Source organism: Nanorana parkeri, unplaced genomic scaffold (genome assembly GCF_000935625.1).
Source record: "Nanorana parkeri isolate BGI_ZX_2015 unplaced genomic scaffold, ASM93562v1 scaffold405, whole genome shotgun sequence".
NCBI classification, from domain to species: Eukaryota; Metazoa; Chordata; class Amphibia; order Anura; family Dicroglossidae; genus Nanorana; species Nanorana parkeri.
In genome coordinates, this window is record NW_017306673.1 from 995,170 (window position 1) to 1,015,620 (window position 20,451).

General features: G+C 40.8%; 1 protein-coding gene across 4 annotated transcripts in view; it reads right to left on the reverse strand.

The window, feature by feature from the left end:
* Positions 1–537: 537 nt before the first annotated feature.
* Positions 538–20,451, reverse strand: part of LOC108789546 (myosin-10-like) — a 133,033-nt gene continuing 113,119 nt past the window's right edge. For 2 of the 4 annotated variants that reach the window (XM_018559591.1, XM_018559589.1), the window contains 7 exons: positions 20,195–20,323; positions 19,323–19,411; positions 18,244–18,367; positions 14,868–15,076; positions 12,988–13,096; positions 11,644–11,816; positions 538–1,467 (listed from right to left, as the gene is read on the reverse strand). In XM_018559591.1, the coding sequence (XP_018415093.1) occupies positions 1,338–1,467; positions 11,644–11,816; positions 12,988–13,096; positions 14,868–15,076; positions 18,244–18,367; positions 19,323–19,411; positions 20,195–20,323 (963 nt within the window). In that variant the 3' untranslated portion in view covers positions 538–1,337. Of the gene's footprint in view, positions 1,468–10,402; positions 10,493–11,643; positions 11,817–12,987; positions 13,097–14,867; positions 15,077–18,243; positions 18,368–19,322; positions 19,412–20,194; positions 20,324–20,451 lie in introns of those variants that run through there. The other 2 variants (XM_018559587.1, XM_018559590.1) reach the window with 2 other exon arrangements.

Consider the following 20,451-nt stretch of genomic DNA (forward strand, 5'->3'; position numbering starts at 1 on the left):
AGGCCGACAATATACATGTACACTTGGCATTGGTTTATGCTAGAGATCTAGTATAATAGAACAAGGAATAAATGCCATAAGAAATTAAATGTTATACAAATAATTGGCTCTTAAACTTGATGGCAATATAAAACATTCCCTCAATCAAGTGCCTATGGCCCTGAAACTTGGCTTTGTAGACTATTAATACAATCTGAACACTGTAAAAAATAAATTGTTGTTATTTAAATTATGACGCATCCACCACGCACCTCAGTCAGTGCCATTTAAGAGAGTTCACAGTTATACAGACTGGAGTATATTGATGTATATCAGTCTATGTATTGGCCAGTTTTGGAGTATAATAATAAATAAGTACTAAAGAATTAGAATTTCTGGTGTGCTATAGATTACCCTTAATGGAGTTCCCTTTAAAGAATATTAGTATCTATTATGGAGTTATGTGACCCCAAAAACTGCACTCTGCTTTTAGCCTTGGGCATCTATATGATCTATAAGCTCCATGGTGAACCCAAATATTCTTATAAGTTTTAGTAGTAGGTACATTATCCCATATATCCATGCAGCAGTCTTTTTGGCAATGGACACAGATTGAGGTTATTTCCATTAATTGTATGGTCTTCAAACTAAATGTGATAGTGATAAAGCATTAACACAACATGATCCAATGGGCGTACTTAAAGATATAGTACATAGATGTCCTCTCAGCAATAGGATTACAACTCTCAATACTTTACGATAGTCAGAACAATACGACCTCAGATTGTCTGTTAAGAATTCCTCATTTTTTCCCCTTAGCCTTAGTAAATGAAGACCTACAGTATATAGAATCTAGAAATCACTGGCTCACTTTTAGTTTTAGTTGTAGCTCTAAATATAGACCAGTTCTAGATATGAATTACCAAAGAAAAACGATAACAATCCATACAGATACAAAAGGAAAAGTGAAAGTGGATAGGATTGAGCAGAATTATAAATGGGGATATGTTGAATCTACAATGACAAATATAGCATAAAAGGCCTGGATGGGTTCCTATGCCTGTATGCCAAATTTGCAATGTCATGTGACATCATTACTTAATTATTCTCACACTCTGCCATTATTTGAATTCATCCCAGATAAAGTGCTTTGTGAAATTCATGGCTAAGATAAGAAGAGAAAGGATTAAGTTCACTCATATGGAGTGTTCAGTCACTCTCAAAAGTCATGCGTTGACAGTAGCAGTCTCAACGTTATGTTGAGTCATGTACTATTCCATCTGTTTCTGCTGAAGAAGGCTTGCTGTAGGTTGAGGGGTTTAGAATTGAAAGCTCCACTGTTAGATGTTGGAATGACATCACTCTTGCTGAGGCTGTTGATGATTAGTTGATGGTTCTCCGCTGGGTGCCTCTGCCTCTTCATCAGAAACACCTTCAAGATGGTACACTGTACGTATAGTACGAGAAGTTAACTGAAGAGGTGCCCTCCTGCAAAAGAAAGAGATATTAAACTAAGACTCTGGCTGTGCTTAAAAACACAGGTCTACTATACTGCATGCTCCATACTTTGCAAGCATTTCAGCAAACGTTCAAAATTGTACACACTTCTGTTGTTTAGATACCAACAACTTTTTTGGAGGAATTGACTGTGTTTTTGATAAAGAGAGGTTCTACAGTGAAGATGTACTCAACACATTGCTTCTCACTCAAATTAGCAAACCACATCAAAATCTTTTTCCCTAACCAGTTTTTGCTTTGCTTATTTTCCTACCATAGCAGCAAGAAGAGATATCTCTGTAGAGACCCCGTGGATGTTTTTAGCAGAATAGAAAGGAGTCCCAGAAAAGGTAAATTAGCATAATTTATTCATAAGCTAGTTATGATCCCAAGTATGTCTTTTATCCCAAGATGACATTTTTTAACATACTGAAGGGGTATTTTGTGCTTGTTTCTGTTTTATTTTATAACATACAAAATAAAGCACACAATTAATAGTTGCAATAAAAAAATCTATGTCCCTTTGGTTACACAGAGTTTATCAGAAAGCAAAAGATTCATTTAGTTACCCGTTGCTGCAGGGTGAGGCAAGATAGACCCTGCCCTTTCTGTACATGCAGGGTGGAGTCACGGGATGTGCCAATGGTAACATGGCACTTTCCCTTTTTTAAAACAATAGGTAAGTTCTGTATACCAAGCTTGGGAACCCAGGAGCTGATCAATTAATCTATTTGTTTTGAAATATTTAGTCCATACTGCCTAAGCAAATTGCTTGGCATATTTATTCATTAATTGGTGTAGTTTATCATTTCAGGCCTTGTTCACACCAAGCGCGGAGCAGGTGCAGAGCAGATCAGGTGCAGACCGGATCAAAACTGCGTCCAATGTATTCCAATGATATTTTTTGCTCCAGTTCACATCGCAGCGTGCAGTTGCAGAGCAGATCCAGAGCAGGTGAAAAAACTGCAGCAGGCCCTATTTTACCTGCTCTGGAACGCATCAAAAACGAAACGCAATGCAATTAAATGAAAAAAACTAACCATAAATAAAAAAAACATCTGTCATGACCTAATCTTCCTTGGTCACTTCCTGCTTGTTGAAAAAGGTGACCTTTTGATCTGGAGAGCAAAGGAACAATGGTGGACACATTTTGTGACCCAGAGAGATATATAGAGTCCCAAACTGGCCCTTTGGATCTCTTTCACTCATCAGTGGGTGCACCCAAAAACGACGTCTCCTTACAGCACTTTGGCGTAGCAGTATAATAACCATCACCAGGAGCATGCCTGCATACCATGGATCCATGTTGCAACAATTTTACATGTGAGACAAGGTCAGAGGAAGCAGGAAATAATCAGAACAGCTAATGAAAGGTCAGAGGTAAAAAGAAATGACCTCATAACATTGTTAGCTTCCTGAAAAAAACAAAAAACGATCTGGAACGCATCAAAAAGACTAGTGTGCGTGTGCAGAAACCTGAGTGGATCTGCTCTGCATTTGGTGTGAGCAAGGCCTTACAGTTTATCATTTTATAAGATGTTTCCTCATATTTGCTAGTACTACCACAGAGGGTTGTTTAAGATTACATTGGTGACAGACATCAAACTTGATTGAGGAATGAAGTGATGCACACAATTTTGGATGCATGGTGCTCGGGGAATGATTCTTCCTCATATTAGTGGGATTCCCATATGTTCATGTAGGACAGTGGAATTATGATGTAAGAATTCTTGTAATGGCTAAAACATCACTCTAAGCTATGCAAATGATTTATGTGCTATTCCTCCCTCAGATTTAGGAACGGTGGTGGATTTTTATTTTTTTTTGTCCAAAATGTGTGCTAAAGAGACTTTTTACCATTTTATTTTTACTGCAGCCTTCACATTCTCCTACAATGTACGTGTGTGGGGGGGACCAGCCAGAGGTCCTACATACCATCCTTGTCATGTAGACACTCTTACGCTGCAGCTTCCATCAGCACTGTGCCTGGGAAAGCTTTTGCAAGCATATTGCTTGTTCTTGTTGGTGGTGCTCTGGGTGGGGACTGGGTTTCTGAATACACCCTTGTCACTGCACAGGCTCACTCTTGCTGAACAGTGACGTGCGGTACCTCTGGTTCTGGGTGAGGCATTCCCCAGCCTCGCCCCTAGCACATCCCTCCCCCTCTGCTGGCCAAAGCCCTGCCCCCAAGCTAGTGTAAAGGAGGAAGGGAGGAGGCAAGGAAGAGCCTCCCTGTCCCTCACTTTCTTCGTCTCTGCTGAGGCATCGAGATCAATGGCCTTTGCCATTGGTCCAAGCCATCCACAGAGCTCACGCCTCTAACAACGTGTAGAGGCTGCGACAGCTCTTGCCTCAATAGTTAGGTTACACAAGCAGTGGAGACGCCCGCTGCTGTGTAACCTAACTACCTGTCAAAGGCCGAATGCAGCTCTGCCTGTAATTAAAAAGCAGCGCTCCATCCATGACAGGTTACATAGCTTTCCCTTCTGTGTAACCTGCTAGAAGCCAATCTGAATGGAGAGAAAGCTGTCAGCTTCAGACTTGAAGCTGACAGCCTTTTCCTCCATAATACTAGGTGAGGCTCTGCCTCACCTGCCTCCCCTGACCGCATGTCCCTGTTGCTGAATAAGGGTAGAGCTAGGTGAAGGCTGGAGCCTGTGCATGAGGGAACTTCTCACAACAGGCAGTGCTGCCAAAAAATATTCCATGTGAGCATGACGACGACCGGTCACTCCATTCATATGTAAGCTGCAGCAGTTTTGGCTTTACCGGAATTTGCACTTGTACTGGAACGGCAGCAAGTTTCATTTAACAGATAACATATTTTGTGATGAGACACATGAATGTAGGTAAGACAATTGCTACTTAAAATATTGTTAATGGTTTTGCCTGGAGTTCAGCTTTAATCAGTGATCATCATGTCTGATGGAAGACAAACTATCCAGTACCACCTTCTCAATTCGCTGAGCAATACTTCTATAGCCATACAGACTAAATCATTGTCTGAGAATGCTGAAAGGTCTATAGATGCTTTTGTAAGTTTAGGGAGCTTCTTATGGGAGAGAAAATAATTATTTCATGATTACTACAAATTAGAAAAAGAGAGGTTTCTGTAATCCCCCAGCATAGTATACACTACACCTTGCATTTAAACTACATAAATCCATTAATCTCTTGTTTAATTGTTTCAGGACCTTTAGGAGCAGAGAGGAAGATCTACTAATGTGTCTATAAAAAAGCTGAGCATACAATGAAAAATCCCCACTAGCTGAGCATACCTGCACAGAACTCAAACAAATTCTTTATTATGTTCATACATTGCGCTTGACCTTTGATAGCAAAGTAAACATTTACAAATGTTTGAAATAGAGCATTTAAGGATCAGACATTTGACTTTCTCATCATTTGTTTCTTCTTTCAAATTACATTTTATTGATGCTTTTACTTTCAGAGAACTTTTGATTTCATGGAAATGAAAATGGAGTGAAACCTCAGGCAATAATAAGATTCAAGAAATAGAAATGACTGCGCTACAAAACAGAAATTCACGTAGGAAGAGTAATAGGAAAAAAATGAAGCAGCATACATACTGTATAAGCGGGTTAACCCCTTCGTGACTGACGACGTACAGTGTACGTCGCCAGCATCGGGGCTGTTTAAACAGACTCCCGGCGACTTTTGCCGCCGGGAGTCTGTTTAAACTTGTAGAGCCGACTGTCGGCTTTACAACAGAAGCGATCCTGGCGACTTACCTGTCGCCAGATCGCTTCTGCGTCCCGAAGAAGGGGCCGCCCCCCCCGCCGGACAATGTGGAATATAACATGGGTGCAAAAATGGAAAAAAGGGCCTCAGTCATGAAGGGGTTAAGCTCTTTTTTAAAGCTTGCATAACGATTAGATAAAACTGCCTTAAAGTCAATTTTGTTTTTCTGACAAGGTTCTGTTCCCATATTATCAGAAATCTCTATCTCATTTCTATAAATATGTTGTCCACTCTGCTGCACAGCTCAACACTTTCTGATTCCTGCACTCCTCTTCCTCTAGTCCAAGCTGTCATAGACACATCATGTAGTACTACAAACTACATATAGTGTGCTTCCAAGGCTTATTCGCCGGCACCTTGGAGCTATATCAGAGCTTCACTTGTGAGGAAATGTAGTTTCCAGAGTGTGCTGCACATCCAAATGTAAGGCATACAAGCATTGTTCAAGCCCAGCCACATAACATTGGAGCAGGGGAATAAAGAAGTAGAGGTGGTCATGTGACCACTACTTTCGGTGCACTACTAAGTTAACTACAGAATGCAACTGGGAGGTATGCAGGCAGGGTATGGGAAGAAGGCTGTGGATTATTGTATGAATATTTATATTGAGCCTTACAGTAAGTCAAGCATTGACTTTAGATGGCCAGACACATTACAATTTGAAAAAAACAATATTGGTACAATCTCCTTTAGACTAATAGACAGTTATGTAGTGTGAGGATCTATCTCATCTGTAACATTTATATCCAATAAGGTAAATATAAAGGATATTGTATAGTCAGATGCACTGTGTGTAGCCATCTTTATAAGACAGTTTGTCTTCCTTACTCAAATTAAGGATGCCCAAACTGGAGTGTGCAGGGAAAAATAGAATTAATCACAAAATGACTGCAATGCAAATAGCATACATGTGATTATCATGAAACCAGATTGTCTATCACGCCATATAACACTAACGCATAGAACTGGATGAGACATCTGTCTGCAGCCCCAAAGACTGTCATCTGCAGACTAATAATCCACTGCCTAAAGTGACCAGTGCTGGACTTTGAGTGAAATACAGCTTGGACATAAAAAGCACACTGACATAATTTTTGCACATGACCTAAGTTTTCTAGGCTCAATATATCAGGTATGATTCTCTGTTGACATAGTACTTGGGGCCAAGCATACAATTTGTCTAAGCTGCAGGAAATGTTGCTATTTTTTTTAACAGGGCAGGTTAAAGGGCACTTCTATGAAAACCCGCAATTCTCTTACTTGATTTAACACCCTTCATGTATTTCCATGGTGGATTCCGCCACCCACAGCCTCCTAACATACAATTATTATTGTTGCAGTTTACTTTCCAAGCGCTTTAAACATCTGTAGGATAGGAACATGTCCTATCCTACAGATGTTTAAAGCACTTGGAAAATAAACTGCAAGAATAATAATAGCATGCTTTCCATGAAAAATCTTAGTATTTTAATCTGATACCAGATTAGACCAACAAAAGGCTCTTTGAAACTGAAGATTTCTGACCTGAGAAAACTGGGGAAAGTACCAAACAGAATAGATTTACTGTTCTTCTGATATCCCCTTCATACTTGGGCAGCCAATCTGAGCTCTCTACAGTCCACATACAATCCTACATCTAACATCACTTCTGGCAGATACTATCGTTTCCAGGTCTGAAAATGACCAAATCCATCCGATAATGAGCCAGATAGCATAGCTTTAAAGATAAGTTGTCCTTTACGAGTGTCAACATTTTATAAGACACCATTTGCACCGTACTCTTTAAAAGAAAAGTAAGGACAAACCTTTGTTTGGCTATACTTCTCTTATGGCTCACAAGAGTACATTTACTGTAATGCTACTGCCCACTATCTGCTGACAGTGCTCGGAAAGCATGCCAACAACCTGGCTGGACAGCGGCCATACCTCTCCAGAACAAAAGCCAGCCCCCTCCCTTGTCTGCCCCTCCAATGAAAGCTGAAGGAGCGGGGGGAGGACAGAAATCACTGTGGGGGTGGTGATTGACAGTCACTCCTCTCTGCAGGGGAAGACACTAAGAGCTGACCAATCAGTGGTGATCTTTCATATCTTGGTTTACAGCCTGCGTAAGACAGCTCCAGTGTCACATGCCAGCTCTAAGCTGCAGGGCAGCAGCAAAGCTAAATACACCGCTGGGTGTACTCACAGTTAAAATGGTCGCTGGTGCTCTGTCCCCACCTCTCTGTCACACTCAGCGCTCACAATCCACATTCACTTCTGCTGCAGGTGCTAAGTTTGCAATGCAGAGCGCTGACTTGCAACACAGCATTCAGCTGTGTTTTACTAACGCAGTACTCACAGCGGCTGAGCAAATAAACACCTGGCAGTTGCTCTAAACCCTCCCTACTCTATAAAGTAACAGCTTTTGTTTTGGTCTCTTTCTCCATCAGAGCGATTTACAGCATTCCCTGTATTTGTGACATGCTGTCACCAGCACAGGATGCAGGGGTAACGCTCTCCAACAGGGACACAAACTACAATAAAACTACAATAAAAAGCTGAAAGGGATTCCAACTCTTACTTGCTCTATTCAGAACAAAAAAAACCACAAATGTTTTGGCTGGAGTTGAGCTTTATTGAAACCATGGCTTGCAGCATCACTGCTAAAACCAATGCATACCATAAATGGGCCAACCTGTGTTATATTAGCACCATATGTGAATAGAAATCCTGAAGTACAAATAGTTAACTTAGGTAAACTATTAAGCGCGCCATGCACATCAAGAGGTGGATAGTGATAACTCAGCAGGGTTAAGCACAGGGAGCTCTGTGTGTACAGCTAGTCCTGCCCAGCAGGGGTCCTGCTACTGCTGTCCATAGACATACCATCTTTAAACATTAGACAGGGACTCCTTTGTGCACGGAGGGTTCACAAGCACCTGGCCCATAATACATTTAGACATGTTTTTATTATCTTTCATAGCACACATGGCTATGAAAGACACAACTCTGTCAGACATAAGATAGGGGAGGGTGAAAAGCATGAGGAGACACAGCAAAAAAAAAGACATGCTGTCAAATATCTAACAGGCTTAAAAGAAAGAACGAGGCAAAAGATCAGGAGGTTATTTCAGTCGCTGTAAGAAATAAGTTATTTCTGACATCTGTAACGTCATCTCTGATTTAAATGTCATTACAATACGCTGATTCAAGTCTGATGTTGAAGTGCAAGGGCATCTTAGATATTATAACTGCAAAGAAATAACCTTTGTAAATGGCATTAATTACCTATTTTGCCTTGAACATAATAACATAATAATAAATAGTTAGCCTTTGCCTTATGAAAAAAGAAATGTAACCTACACATACTTAATTACAAAGCCAGTGCAATAATGTGCTGTAACCCTGTGTTACTCACAATTCTGTTTTTTAGCAGATCACTATAAGAATTTCTGTTGGGCTTTGATGAGTATGATAGAGGTCACCTTCTCAAATGTTCTTTCAGCCCAAGGTTGGCTAAACAATGTTCAGAGCTTTATCTCAGTAGTCACATTTCAGTGACACATGATTTTAGGGAAATTTGGTTTTTAAGTGGACCTTCACTGGCCAGAATCACTTTAGTTTCCTGCAATCTCAATGTAAAATGCCAATATATTTATTTAACTGAACTTCTTTTGTCCGGACCCACTCCCTGCCGCCATTCTCATCTAGGCGAGAATAACATGTGCTTGCTTCTGTCATATCCCAGGAGGCCAAACTAGTAGGGACACATAACAGCCGGCAGGCAGACCTGACCTTGCATCATCAAGGTTGCAGAACCTGGAGCAGACAGTCAGCCCCGATGATGTCAGAAAATAAGTTGGCGGTCGAGGACCCAGGCTGTGGCAGTGGATTGGCAGATCACAGCAGGACAACACTGGAATTGCTGGGCAGGTGAGTATGTTTTCTGGTGAGAACCCAGCATAATAGGTTAGAAGGCATAGGGAAAACAGCAGGAAAATGGGGGAGGGGGGTTAAAGCTCCTCTTTAAAATGACACTAAACTCAGGAGTTAAACCTTAAAAATGCATTCAAGTACCCTATTAACCATAATGTATGTTATTTGTGTATCACTCACCTGTAGATCCTCAAATCATCTCTGAATTGGTGCTGACACTGTCCTTCCTTCTGGAGGGTGGCTACTTTTGTTCCCCATGGTCCCTGTGTGTGTTGTAAAGTAGCCACCACTCTAAGCTAACTCCCATGATGGACTACAATCTCACATTTAGTTTACTAATTAGTATTGAGATTGTAGCCCATTACAGGAGTGAGCTTGGAGCGGTGACTACTTTACAACATACATAGGGACCATGGGCAACAAAAGTAGCCACCCACCAGAAGGAAGGACAGTGTCAGCACCAATTCAGAGATGATTTGAGGATCTACAGCTAAGTGATACGTAAACAAGATACATATCTGTTAAACGTTAAGGTACTTGAATGCATTTTAAGATTTAACTCCTGAGTTTAGTGTCACTTTAAGGCCTGGTTCACACCTGAGCATTTTTGGGCGCATATAGATATACGCAAAACACAAAAGGCAATGCATTCTAATAGGGACTCGTTCACACGTGCGTGTTCGATGGCGCGGACAAAGATGCATAACGCGCAAAAAAACGACATGCTCGATCTTCTGTGTGGTTGCCGCAAGTTCTGATTGTGGTTGTAGCTGCGAGCGTGTGGAAAAACTCACATCTATTAAAATTTGCGCGGTTTGGTCCACGTTTTTGAACGCACAAATAAATGTGCTGAATTCCAAATGCTCAGATGTGAATGGAGCCTAAGAGGGCAGGAATAGATTCTGTATGATGGTTGCTTTTGCTGATCTTTCTAAAGATACCCACTGCTATAAAGCCCACTTTTTTTATGTATTGACTACCCCTCAAATAAAGAGACATTTAAATCTCCTGCATATTCAAGAAAACTTGTCAACATTCCAACCTACATTGGTGTGCCTACATTTGCAGCAATACAGCAGTAATGAATAATTCCAAGTGTTTACCTGTCAGACACAAGTTTTGATAAATAGGGAATTGTTAAAATAGGGAAACAAACAGAGGAGCACAGCAAAAAAGCAAATCTAAAAGCATTGTTAGTGTCAGCCCCATGCAGCTCTATGCGCTGCAAAGGACTCCGGCAAGGTAGGTGTATGGGAAAGTTAAAGCATCTTCTAAGCAATCTATCTCTCACACAAACTCATGCATGTAGACGTACTTGCGGTGCTGTCGCTCTAACTTGCTGTTGTTACAAGAGAGTGCAAAGATGTAAAGAAAAAAAACAGCTAATTAAGTTTAGAGAAATGACAAGTGCCGTTTGTGAGATCAGTGGTCCTTGTCAGTTGCTGAATATTATAGTTCCAATACTAGTGACATTTTATAATAGTAATTATATACCAAACCAGGAAAAATAAGGATGACATTTTAAGTCTTTTATTCTTATCATTTCGGACTTCTAAGTCAACAAATATTTCAGTAGTCAATTCCAGCCAAGTCATCATATTATAGTGCTAGTTAGAACCTCAGGTGAGTTATCACTGCAGTCTTGTTTTACTGTAGACACAGGATTAAAAAAAAAAAGGAGAATAGTAGAGTGGGGAAATGTTCAGACCTCTATTAGGTATTCATTGCTGTCTGCACCCCATTGGAGAAATTCTCCTCACTTCTTGTGCTGTGACAGTGGTCACTAGGACAGGAAAATAAAGAAAAATCTGTCCTACAGGGATGTCCCAACAGATGTTCTAGACCTTTAGAACTCGTTCACAAAATGTGCAGTGAGCTTTGTTTTTCTGCACAATACAGGTCACACAAAAAATAATTGTTTTTCTATGTGTTCTATTGTTCACACTGCGATGCTGACCTGAGGTGGATTGCAGTGATCCCTGGATTTCCCACACCAGGGCCCAACTGAAGTCACTGTTGGTCACTGCAACCCAATTCAGCTGCAATGCTTTAACTTTATTGAAGTTTCATTTTGAGACACTTCAATAAGCCTAAAAAAAGTAAACCATGTGATGTGCTGAAACACCACCTCCTGTACACAGTTGACCCTAGCCCCCACAGGAAAACGCTGCAGGCCAGTGTGAATAGGCACTAATAATGATAAATGTTTTTGCTGGAATTGCACAGTATACACAATAACAAAGCTCTGATGTAAACAAAATGGCAGTAGCCTTTCTTTTCTAGCATGAATTAGTAAAGAGATAACTTGTAACCGATTGACGGATTAAGAAACGTTATTTAAGGTGTTTTTCATTTAATTACAGAATTGGCTTCCAAAGCGGAATACTGGCAGATGATTTGGCGATTCCTATTAGGGATGATTTTAAAATGTGGCCCATTACCAACACTTGTCTCCAAAGAATCTGAAAAGAGGCAGATGGTGACGTTTACCTGAGTCGGCTTCGGAGAGTGTTCACCTCCCGGTTCATGGACTCTGCTGATTCTGTCACATCTTCTAGCTCTCTTTGAATTCTACGGCGATTGGAATTGGCTCGTGAGGCATCTTCTTCAGCTTCCTCCAACTGGCGTTTCAGCTGCTTCATGCGGATGTGTGCTTTCTCATGCTATGGAACAGATGCATCATGTTCAGTGGTCAGTTCTTACAGTTTTTTTTTGCTGCTGGAACACTCAGCAGTGTATCATGTTCTTTGGGAATGCTAATGGCAGGATCTCTAAGTTTCAGATCCAAAGCCTGAATACCTGCCGTGACCATTATGAAAGTGTCCTACGCTCCTTGGATTTTTATTATACATCATAGAATATCCTAAACTCCAGTAATGATAGGAACATTCCCAATAACTATGGTAACTTTGTCTTGCCATTGCAGTTCCCAGTAGAACAGAAATAAAGTACATAATCGTAAAAATCTATTTTACAGTGTAAATGTAGTACATGAGGAACGGTAACAGTGCTACACCAGACAATTATTCAGTTTTGAATAGTGTGGGTGAAGGGTCAGAAAAATTATGTTGGGTTTTATTGCCATCCCTCCATCATCTTTCTCATCAAGCCCACCTTTTTTGACATTATTCGATCATGATAACACGTGTGATGACACTGCCTGATGAAGGGACCCTGCGTGGCCCCAAACATCGCTTTATAAGGCATTCTTGATGATCAAGATGATGGTATGCTGGTGGCTTACTCTTCACTCTGTATGGCGCCATCTGCTTGTTACTACAGCAGGACTGCAATGGGAAATCCATACTTATTCCTGTCCCTGCCTGGGAGATGCTGTATATCCTCACTTCCTGTGTGGTTATATGGGAAGAAATCAAATCTTTTCAGTAGACTAAGGGATTTTATTACTGTCATGAACCCTGCTCAAAATATTATCTTCCCTTCCTGTGTGGTCATTGATACCCTTACCTACATCACTCATCACTCCTAAAAAAAGAACAGGAAAGGAAGCTCCGAATTTTCTATTCACTATTAGAAGTTCAATTATTAGCAGAACTTAACAACATATTTACCACTGTTGTGTTTCTACAATTGAAGCTTCAGGGTGATGTTGTTACTGATGTCATGGATTCTCATGGCATGCATGTGCCATACCCACTGAAGACAATACATTAAGCTTGCCTCACACAGCACAGACACAGACACCAGTCATCACCCTTCACTGCACTGTAGATAATAACAAGGTCATTTTTACTGAACCTATTGTACCCTACTGTTATGTTAAGCTCCTCCACTTAAAACTCAAACAATAGCTTTAGTTGGAGATAAGCATACCTGCTCTTTAAACTGGTCAGCATTTCTTCTCTCTTCCTCTACTTGTAGAAGCACCTCCTTCAGCCTCTTCTCAGCACGTCGCACCAGTTTGTTTGCCAAAATGCGCTCCCTGGAAGGAAGGATCGATAAAGTCACACATTCTAAAAACAAGGGCTTCTCTTGCTATCCTTCTTGAATGCAATTCTCCAGCCGTAGAAATGTCCCAAACAGCACATGAGTGTTGGGTACATAAGGATGTCATAGCACTATCAGTGTCCTACTGAGCAGAGACACTTACAGCTAAGGCCCCATTCACACCTAGGCGTATTGTAATATGCGCGACCGTCGCGCGGTTTTTTACCGCGATTCGCGGTAAAAAAGTCGCGCGACCGTCGCGCGATTCCAAAGGCTACTTGGCTGTATCCCAATGGAAAACGCCCTACAAAACAGCCCAAAGTAGTCCCGGGACCTTTTCAGGCGTGGGCCGTTTTGTAGGGCGTTAGGGACGGGCGGAAATACGCCTAGGTGGGAACGAGGGCATTGACTACAATGCTATTTATTTTTTTGACCGTTTTGTAGCGCGTTCGTCGAGCGTAGGACGCGCTACAAAACGGTCAGGTGTGATTGCAGCCTAAGAGGGGGGAGCAGCACTGGAAGTATGATAGTGGTCAGTGCGAGGATGTTGCCAGCAACACCATGGATCAGCAGTTCAAACATTTTATTACTGCGATCACATCACAAACAGCGTCAGTGCAACATTTTCGAGCCCACATAGGACCTCTTCGTCAGGCATGTGATCATCCTGTGTGTCTTTGATGCATTGCACTGCCACTGTTTGTAATTGCAGCAATAAAACTTTTGGTCTGTTGATCCATGGCGTGGTGACAACATATGTTCTTATCCATGTGCTGATACCGGCCAACCTGCTTGCACCATTTTACTCTAGGCCTTGTCCAGGAATGTGTGCGATAGGAATATATTGAGTGATGCCCTGATCAAGGTTTGCACTCTGTTTAGCATTGTTACTGTTTAGCATTGCTAATATTTAATCAATTAAAATGTAAATATTACCTTGAGGTATTACTGATGTGCTGTTTTCTTCTCCTTTAAACATCTGCATTCTGGTAATGGGCTTGTTACTGCAGCGTATGGTATCACAGCATGCATGCATTAGAGCGTTGTGTTGCCATTCATCCTGAATGGCAATGCAACGCACTGAGGCAATAGACCTGTGTTGCAGCACACTGTAAGGCATAATAACGTACGCTGCAATGTGCTGCATAGGAAAAAAGGGTCACATCTGGTTTTATAGTGTGCTAGGGTTGCAATCAGCTCTAGGGCTGATATGGTGGCTTCATTTCTTTTCTGAGTCATTAAATCAGTAAGTAAATCAGGTGTTCTGACTTCACTGGCTGCATGATTGTTCTAGGTAAGAGACTCAAAAAGCATTGTAGCCAATAGATAAGCTTAACAGCTAGGCAGCTAGCAGGAGGACATCAGTCACAGCCTATGCAGGTTACAAGGCAAAGCTTTCCTTTGAGTTAAAAAAATATATAATGCGTGAGTAAAATAAGATGTTTCACATTTGTGTACCTCCTTTTGACTTTAGTTCACATATTTCTACTGAAGCTCAGTTTATTTTACATGCGGTTTGTCCAATCAGGGGCCTGGAAAATCAGAATACTGATCACCATATTGGGTTCTATGCTGTAATATCACCCAGAGATCCAGCAGTTTAGTGCAGTCGGGCTAATAATAGATGACTGTGATGGGGTGCAATGAGTTACATCACATACTGTCACATTCTTTTTTAAACTAATTAAAAGACAATTTAATGAGAATCAATAACTGCACAGCGGAATGTCTTGATTTTACACTTCTTGAATATTGTCTACACTCACCTTGATTCCTGTTCCATTTGTTCTTCCAGTTGAGCAATCTTGGACTCTAGGGAAGCAATCGCAATCTTGTATTTTGCCCTTACGCTGGAATCCATCTCATTTAATTTTACTTTAAGCTCCTTGTTCTGTCTTTCCATTTGCTGCCTGGCATTTTCAGCCTTCTGGGAGAAGCTTCTTTCTGCAGACAGTTCCGTAGTCATTGTCTCCACCTGTTGGAAACATAAGATGGTGTTGATGTTACTGTAAAGATTTCCACAGACGCCCCCTGTCGTGTGCTTAAAAAAATAACCTAAAAAGTCTAAAACCTCCACCTATAAGAGCACCTAGTGTGCCATGCTGAATTAGGGCTTCGCTACACTTAATAGATCTTAATGACCTAGTAGCATGAGATTTAAATATGAATAAAATAAAAGCCTCTTTTGTAAAACAGAGACATCAATATCTTCCAGGTTAGGTGAATTTCAAAAAAGGTTGATCTTACATTAAACTGTGTGAAATCACGTGTGCAGCTTAGCACTTAGGACTCATTCACACTCCTGCATTGAAAACCATGAAACAAGCTGCATCTAAGTTTGTAAAATGGACAGTTCTTTTAAGAGAACATTTTATACAACACTGATAATTCTCTTATTATTAATACGACCTAATTGTAAGCTGAAATGTGATATATTTGCTGCCATGTATACCTTACATTGTTAAAGATAAAAATTACAACATAATTGGAGTCATGCATATCTTTCATTGTTAAAGATAAACTCCAGGAAAAATACAAAAGCTCCCCTTGCACTAAGGCTGCCTTTGCACTGCAAGGATTTAATGCTTGTTTAGGTTTATGCATCGGGGAAAAAGGACTTTTAACTTACCTGCTCCCCACACCCGCAAGCCTCCTCTGGGCTACAAGATTGCCACCCACAGTCTCTTCCCCCCTACGCTTCAGCGATTGGAGGCCCACTGACATTATAAAGTACAATGCAGGGCCAATAGCCTGGCATTATATGTGAGAACACTGATGGACAGACCACAAGCTGCAGTGTATAGGAGACAAGGAGCTCTCCACCTGCTGGGGGAGCCAGGATCAGGTAAGTCAAACTGCTTTTTCCAATACCAATATAGATTGCAGAGTCCCCCTATAGACTATGTGAGCTGGAGATGTTTCTCTGTAGCATCCAGAGATAGGTCTCTGGCCTCATTTAAGTAGATAGAGGAATTACAGTTACCTGTTCGCCATTAATAATATTTACTTCAAGGTTGCTATATAAAGGATATATAGATTCTCAACTAACATTGACATGACAGAACAAACACCATCTTAGTTCTCCCTTCTGTGCCGCCATTTATTTGATTGCTGTTCTGCTTTACTGCATACTGGGAGAAATTAAGTCTGCTAAAGGTTTATCCTAAAGGAGCTGCACTTCTTTCCAGTGACATATAACAGTGTCACACTACATTGCATGTGGCCATTCAGAGCTAATCAGGGCTTGTACACCTTCATATGAATATTTATACATTTTCATATAATACTTAGGGCCTGATGCACCAAGCCGAAAGATAATTATTGGCATGCTAAAACCAAAACAAGTATCATATGTAGTAATATATTCTGAATCATTAACAAACAAAATGATTCAGGTATTATAACAACAAGGGAATTGATTCAGGTATTATAAACACCCAAAATTATTATCTTGTGATTTTAAAGTACACAACTGCATGTCAGAATGAGGAGCAGATTTAGAGATATAGGCAGATGAAATGACACCAAATCTTGACTATTCCTAAGCAATAATGTTAGTCTTGCCTTGTCCCACCACCACACCCTATTGGTTAGATTAGGCTGCCCATCACGTTAAAATAGTAATATGGAGGCTAGGGTGTTTAAAGGGTGTGGGGAAAAGTTCAACTTCTTTAGGAAACGTTTAGATTCACATACATACAGTATATCTTCAGCTACCTAACATATTGAAGTATCTATTGATTGTTTTGGCATGTTGTTTTTACTGAAGATAGCCTTCAGCTATTTGATTTTTCTTCATATGTTCAGTTTAAATTGGTGAGACTTGAGACAACTTTATCTAACATCTTATTACGAAAGTTTTTCATTGTGTAAAAAGGATAGTGGAGATTAGGGATGCACCGATACCGGTATTTTGGTACCGAGTACGAGTACCGATATTTTTTTTCCGGTACTCGCCGATACCAATTACCGAGTAACGGAAGTCCCATTCAGGAAGCCACCTGGCTTCCTGATTAGCCGGGAAGCGTGTAAAGAGTCGCCACCCGGCTTCCCGATTAACAAGAAAGTCCCCTCTTACCTTATTATGTGCAGCCTGTCATCCCCTGGGCCTCTCCAGCGAGAACGCGGCCTTCGTACGGTAACCAGCCGGAGCCGTCTAGCCGGCCAATCAGGAAGCCGGGCGCCGTGTAATGACGCGACGCCCTGCTTTCTGATTGGCCGGGAGGCCGGCTCCATGCTCTCTTGTCATGAGATGACGGGCTGGGTACCAAACGAAGGCCGCATTCTCGCTGGAGAGGCCCCGGGGGATTACAGGCTGCACATACTAAGGTAAGGTAACCTTACCTCACGAGGCCAGCTTCCGGTCAATCGCGAAACCGGGCAGTGTGTAATGACGCGCTGCCCGGCTTCCTGATACCTGAAGTACTCGTGCTAGGCATCGGAGCAGTTGGGCGAGTACGAGTACTTGCCCAAATACTCGGAATCGGCACCGATATCGATACTAGCATCGGTATCGGTGCATCCCTAGTGGAGATGTTGAAATTTGTTTGAAAAGCTATTATCACTTGGTGCATCAAAAAAAAGAGAGTCAAACGTGCCTTAAAAGTGATACAAGAAGAAAACTAAATTACAGAGAATATTTCAACAAAAGTATCCAAAGTTTACATTTATTCTAATGATCGTTCCAATAGGATATCCTAAAGGACCTAGTCATTTGTTAAACAAAAGCTGTTTGTATATCTTTTGTCTTTAAATTAGAGCCATAGAGACCAAATGCATTGAAATAAATGTAGTTTAGAATTTAATGTGTGTTGCTTTCTTTCATGGGATTCAAAAACAATGATTTCTTCAGCCCATCCTCTCAAACTCAAAGCCTTGTGTTGGTTCCAGGATTTTGCGAGTCCATTTTGCTGTTATGATTAAAAAAGTTATTACATTTTCTCTATTCAATTTGATATTTTTAGTATCCAAGTTAAGTAGATTTTCATCTCTTGTCTACCTTGTTTCAACAGACTGCAGCAATAATATAATGGATTACATGCTTCCAGACACAATCAAATGCCCAGAAGAAATAACAGTTACAGCAACTGTAGTGCTTGTGGTTCATATGTCATCTGTTCTGATACAGCAATGTATTTTTACCTGCATGGTGTATTTCCTATATCTGTCATTAACCAGCTCCATATTACTCTGCTCCTCATCAAGCTCCTCCTCCAGCTGAGCGATTCTGGCCTCCAGAGCCCTCTTTTCATCCAGAAGAGCAGACCTTTAGTGATAAAATCATGACAACAATGCCATAATTACTTTACATACAAGTACTTGCCACTCATTGCAACTGAGCATATTTTAATTCCGCCGTAACTTTTCAAACGCTCATATATTTCTCACTTTGACTAGATATCTACAACATCATCTAGTCAAAATGATACCAGTGCTCTTTAAAGCAGAGATCAAACAATGCGGAGTAACCCACATCTCGTGATAAGACGTTACTTTACTGTGCTGTAGCGTCATCTTGCAAGATTTGCAGTACTCGGCATGCCTTAGATTTTGTTGGAGGGACGGTGCCCTCACCCCCCACAGTACGGAAGACAGGGGAAAGGTAAGTATATTAAAAAAAATTCCCAAAAAGCTATTTTTTCTTCTTTATTTTTGAAGTGGCGTAAGATGGGGAAGGGTGCCTTTACTAAATAAACAGATCTTGCATGGAGTGTAAGGTCTATTGTAAGTGTATTGTGTCAAGCAAGTGGTGGTAAACCATTTGCTACCAAGGACACTTCAAAGGAATGCTTTACCCCAGGAATGCTTTACTCCATAACTAAGCCCCACTCCTTCTTGGTGAAGTTATTCCTTATTCAGTTCATGGTTATGAAAAGTACATCACTAAGCTTCCCGACACCACAGGCGGGAGCAACGGACATTTGGGTAAGGGATAAAGTAATGTGGGAGTCCCTCGAGTTTTTTGTCACATCACTGTATAAATATCCCCGTCTGCACTGAAAACAAAACAGGTGGAATCTCACTGGACAGTATGTACACTTTTATACATTATCAGACTTTTTAATTATATGCAAAGTGCAATGATTATGTGTCTAACACAGTAACCCAAAGCAACCAGTTATCAGGTTACAGCGGTGCATTGATGAAGATGGAGCCGATTAGCTTTCATGGTTTACAGCACTACTGTACTATTTAATATGTTTGGAAAAACAGATACGTACTTGCCACTAACACCATTCGCCAGCTCGTCAGCCAGATCATCTCTTTCTTGCTGAGCTTGTCTTTTTGCCCTTTCTGCAGCTGCCAATTCCTGTAATGATGCAGGTAATGTTAATTTTGATTTAGAACATTCAGCATATTCATACATAGTGTCTATAGTCCAGACAAGACAATGTGTGGGGCTACTAGAACCCACCACTGTATGCATACAGCACATCAGTGTTCCTCTGTTTAACCCCTTCCCTCCCAGCATGTGTGTATTAAAGTCCCTGATGCTCAATGCTGTTCCTCTTTGACAGCCACCAGCTGCACAAACCGTCAGCTGTCACTGACAGCTGAGGTTTCCACTGACAATGAGGAACCAATCACCATGTTTCTTGATTATGTGTCCACTATATCAGCTATAACATAGTGAATACATGCAGGCTGGAGGCTTCAATGAAAGAAATGAAAGCTTTTAGTATGCAGAAAAACACTGCCATCCCCAGGCTGCAGTGTTCATCTGCAGTGCCATAGGTTCAATGCTGAAGTTAGATTATAGTATTTTTTTTAAAAATCATCAAAACAAATAAATTAAAATACAAAAACATTTTTGCCTAAAAAAGAGAGAGAGTTTTTATTAAAGCAGTATACTAAAAAACAACTCCTCACAAAAATGTATTACATTGATTTAGGAATTCAAATTAAATCACAGAATTATTGTCAAGGTAACTGATGCATGCTGATGCTGTCAAATTTGACCTGGGCATCTAGACATCGATGACCTTTGAGCAAAAAAGGGTTAATCCAATTGGTATAACATTTTTCTATGCTTGGCATATGTCTAGCACCTCTAGATATAAGAGATGCTGACCTGACCCCAACCATGACACACCTCTTGTAGCTGTAGGAGTTCTGTTTCTAAATTCTTGAGTCTCTTTTCATTTTCTCTAGACTGGATGAACATTTCCTCTCGAGATGTGCGAGTCTCTTCCACTTCCCGCCACACTTCTTTCAGCTGGAACTGTAATACAAGTCATTCTCCATCAGAAATTGTGATTTCAAATATTTCATAACTACATAAATCCAAGTTCACAAATGGTAGGGACTCAATACAATACACTTTTAATATACCTACTAGCTGTAAAATGA